Below are 2,483 nucleotides of genomic sequence, written 5' to 3'. Positions count from 1 at the left end.
GCGGCGGCGCCCGCTGCCCCGCGGTGCCATCGCCGGTTCCGCGCTGTGTGTTTCAGAACATCGACGACGGCACCTCAGACCGGCCGTACAGCCACGCCTTGGTGGCGGGCATCGACCGCTACCCGCGGAAGGTGACTGCTGCCATGGGCAAGAAGAAGATCGCAAAGAGGTCCAAGATCAAATCTTTCGTCAAGGTGTACAACTACAACCACCTGATGCCCACCCGGTGAGTGCGGCCGGCCGTCAGGGCAGGGACGTCCCGACTGCGTTCGGTGGTCTCGGCTCTTTGTTCTCCAGTGAATGCTGGGGAGCTGCCGCGGTGGTTAACGACGGGGCTGAATGAGCTCGGTGTGTGCAAAACGGGCAAAAACGGGCTGGGGGTGCGAGGCTGAGGGGAAATATTAGTGAACGTCTGAAGTGAGGCTGCTGGGTTTTGTTTAAGCCACAGCCACATCTTTATCAGGTGTGTCAATGGATAAGTATCTGGAACAGTCAGGAGGGTCTGGTGTGTCGTTTGAGCTGTTGTGGCCCAGGGGTGTCTGTTCTGTCTCAGTGGAGCTCCTCTAGGTGCTGGCTGCTAAGGATAATGTGCTGGGCAGAGCAGCTCAGCTCCTGTGCATTGTGTAGCCGTGTTGTTTAAAGGCTGCTTTGAACATCTGTAGGTGGCTCCCAAACCTGAGGCAGCCACAGACCCCCAACCCGTCATGACTTGGTGTGATGGGTCTGGGCTGCCCCCCACAGCTGGTCCCAGCTGAGCTGCTCTCTTGCCCAGGTACTCTGTGGACATCCCACTGGACAAAACTGTCGTCAATAAGGACGTGTTCAGGGACCCTGCTCTGAAACGCAAAGCGAGACGCGAAGCCAAGGTGAAATTTGAGGAGAGGTGAGTTGAAGTTGCCTTTGCAGTCCCTGGGGTGGGGGCCACAGCCTGGGCCTGTCCTAGGTAGGATGCTTCTGACTCGAGTTTCTCACTACGTTTTTGGTCGAGCACATTACTGCTCCCCTCTGTGTGTGCACAGCTCTGCTCAGGGCTGGGGAGCAGTTCTCCAACTGCTGTGGCCTGGCACTGGTGTTTCTGACAGTGCCACAGCCCCTGCCAGCAGGGCCAGTGAGGGGCCCGAGGCAGATCCCTGGCATTGCCCTGCCAGCTCCCAGCTGGGCTCAGGACAGGGCACCTCTGCCCGGGTGCTGCAGTTGAGGGAGTGCTCTGCAGGTTTCTGTGCAGAAACTCCTTCAGTGCTGGGGCTGGGTGGGTGCAGGGGCCCATGGGCAGCCCTGGGCGCTGCTGCTCTGCAGCACTTACCTGTGGCCATGGGCTGCTCTCCAAGGAGAACCCTCTGTAGGAGGTGTCTGGTAGCACTGCCACGCACCACCCTCCTGGCTTCTGCTGTCACAACTGTCCTTTGCCAGGGGGCTTATTGAGGAGGTTGGGAAGTGTGTGCTTCCCTATGCCATGGCTCTGGAGAAGATGGACTGTCCCTGGGGAATGAGTCGCTCCTCTTGCTGTGGGAGCATGTGGACAGCTTGGGCACTGCTCCCGTGCTGATTGCCCCTTGGGCCAGAACCTTCACTCACCCTTGTGTTCCTCCCTTTCCAGATACAAGACAGGCAAGAATAAGTGGTTCTTCCAGAAGCTGCGATTCTAAAGGGGTAATCAGGCTGCATCAATAAACGTTAAAACCCGTTTTGTTTTGCTGTATATATAAAAGTGTTGCCAGACCTTTTTCTCCTCGGTGTTGATGTTCTGGGCTGTGTCTCTGTAAGAGCTGGAAAAGTTGTGGCAGTTCCTGGAGCTTCAGTGTGCTAGGGGAATGTTGAGGGGTGGGGACTGTGTGTGGACTGCCCTGAAGCACGGGTGCATGTGCCTGGGCAGGAGCTGCTCTTCTCCCTCCTGCTGCTGCTGTCATTCCTGTGGTAATCCCGGTGGGAGACAGAAAGTGACTCCTTCAGTCCCTGTGTCTGCAGCAGGGCGATTGTGCAGTGCCTTGACTTCAGAGTAATTTAGATAAATTTAGCGTTCTTCATCTTGCAAGTGACCCTTCCCCGGCCCTCGGGGAGCAGGGGCGGGGGGGCGGAGTGTTCGATCACAGACGGAGGAGGGGGAGTGGGTTGCTTTGAGGCCTGGAAAGGAGATTCCGTATCAGCATCGACTGCGATCTTCTGTCCCCGCCCCGGTGCCGCTGGGGGGCCGAACGGTTTCCCCGGGGCGGGGCCGGACGGCGAAAGCGAAAGCGAAGGGCCACCGGAGCGTGAGGCCGCGCCGCGGAGATGTCCTCGGGGGAGATGAGGGGCCAGGCCCCCGGCACCGGCGGAGCGGAGACCGGAGAAGCGGGGCCGGCCTCGGAAGGCGGGGGGTGCAGCGTGACTGAGGACACCTCTTCTCTCCAAGACTCCTTCGTCTATCTGCCTCTCCCCGAGTCTCCGGAACGGGCGGTTCCCCAGCTGACCGCCGAGCAAGCTCGGCAGGGGATCGAGGGCTGCCA

The 2,483-nt window shown here is 59.4% G+C and overlaps 2 protein-coding genes across 2 annotated transcripts in view; both read left to right on the top strand.

The window, feature by feature from the left end:
* Positions 1 to 1,685, top strand: part of RPL27 (ribosomal protein L27) — a 3,216-nt gene extending 1,531 nt beyond the window's left edge. Inside the window, exons 2-4 of the mRNA XM_009994175.1 lie at positions 57 to 226; positions 773 to 883; positions 1,598 to 1,685. Of these exons, the coding sequence (XP_009992477.1) occupies positions 57 to 226; positions 773 to 883; positions 1,598 to 1,646 (330 nt within the window). The 3' untranslated portion in view covers positions 1,647 to 1,685. The remainder of the gene's footprint in view (positions 1 to 56; positions 227 to 772; positions 884 to 1,597) is intronic.
* Positions 1,686 to 2,268: 583 nt separating this feature from the next.
* Positions 2,269 to 2,483, top strand: part of IFI35 (interferon-induced protein 35) — a 3,853-nt gene continuing 3,638 nt past the window's right edge. The window contains exon 1 of the mRNA XM_009994174.1: positions 2,269 to 2,457. Within this exon, the coding sequence (XP_009992476.1) occupies positions 2,269 to 2,457 (189 nt within the window). The remainder of the gene's footprint in view (positions 2,458 to 2,483) is intronic.

This window comes from Chaetura pelagica, unplaced genomic scaffold (assembly GCF_000747805.2).
Source record: "Chaetura pelagica isolate M959 unplaced genomic scaffold, ChaPel_1.0 scaffold963, whole genome shotgun sequence".
Lineage (NCBI taxonomy): Eukaryota > Metazoa > Chordata > Aves > Apodiformes > Apodidae > Chaetura > Chaetura pelagica.
Note: the sequence above shows the minus strand (reverse complement) of the source record. Positions and strands in the feature narration are given on the sequence as shown.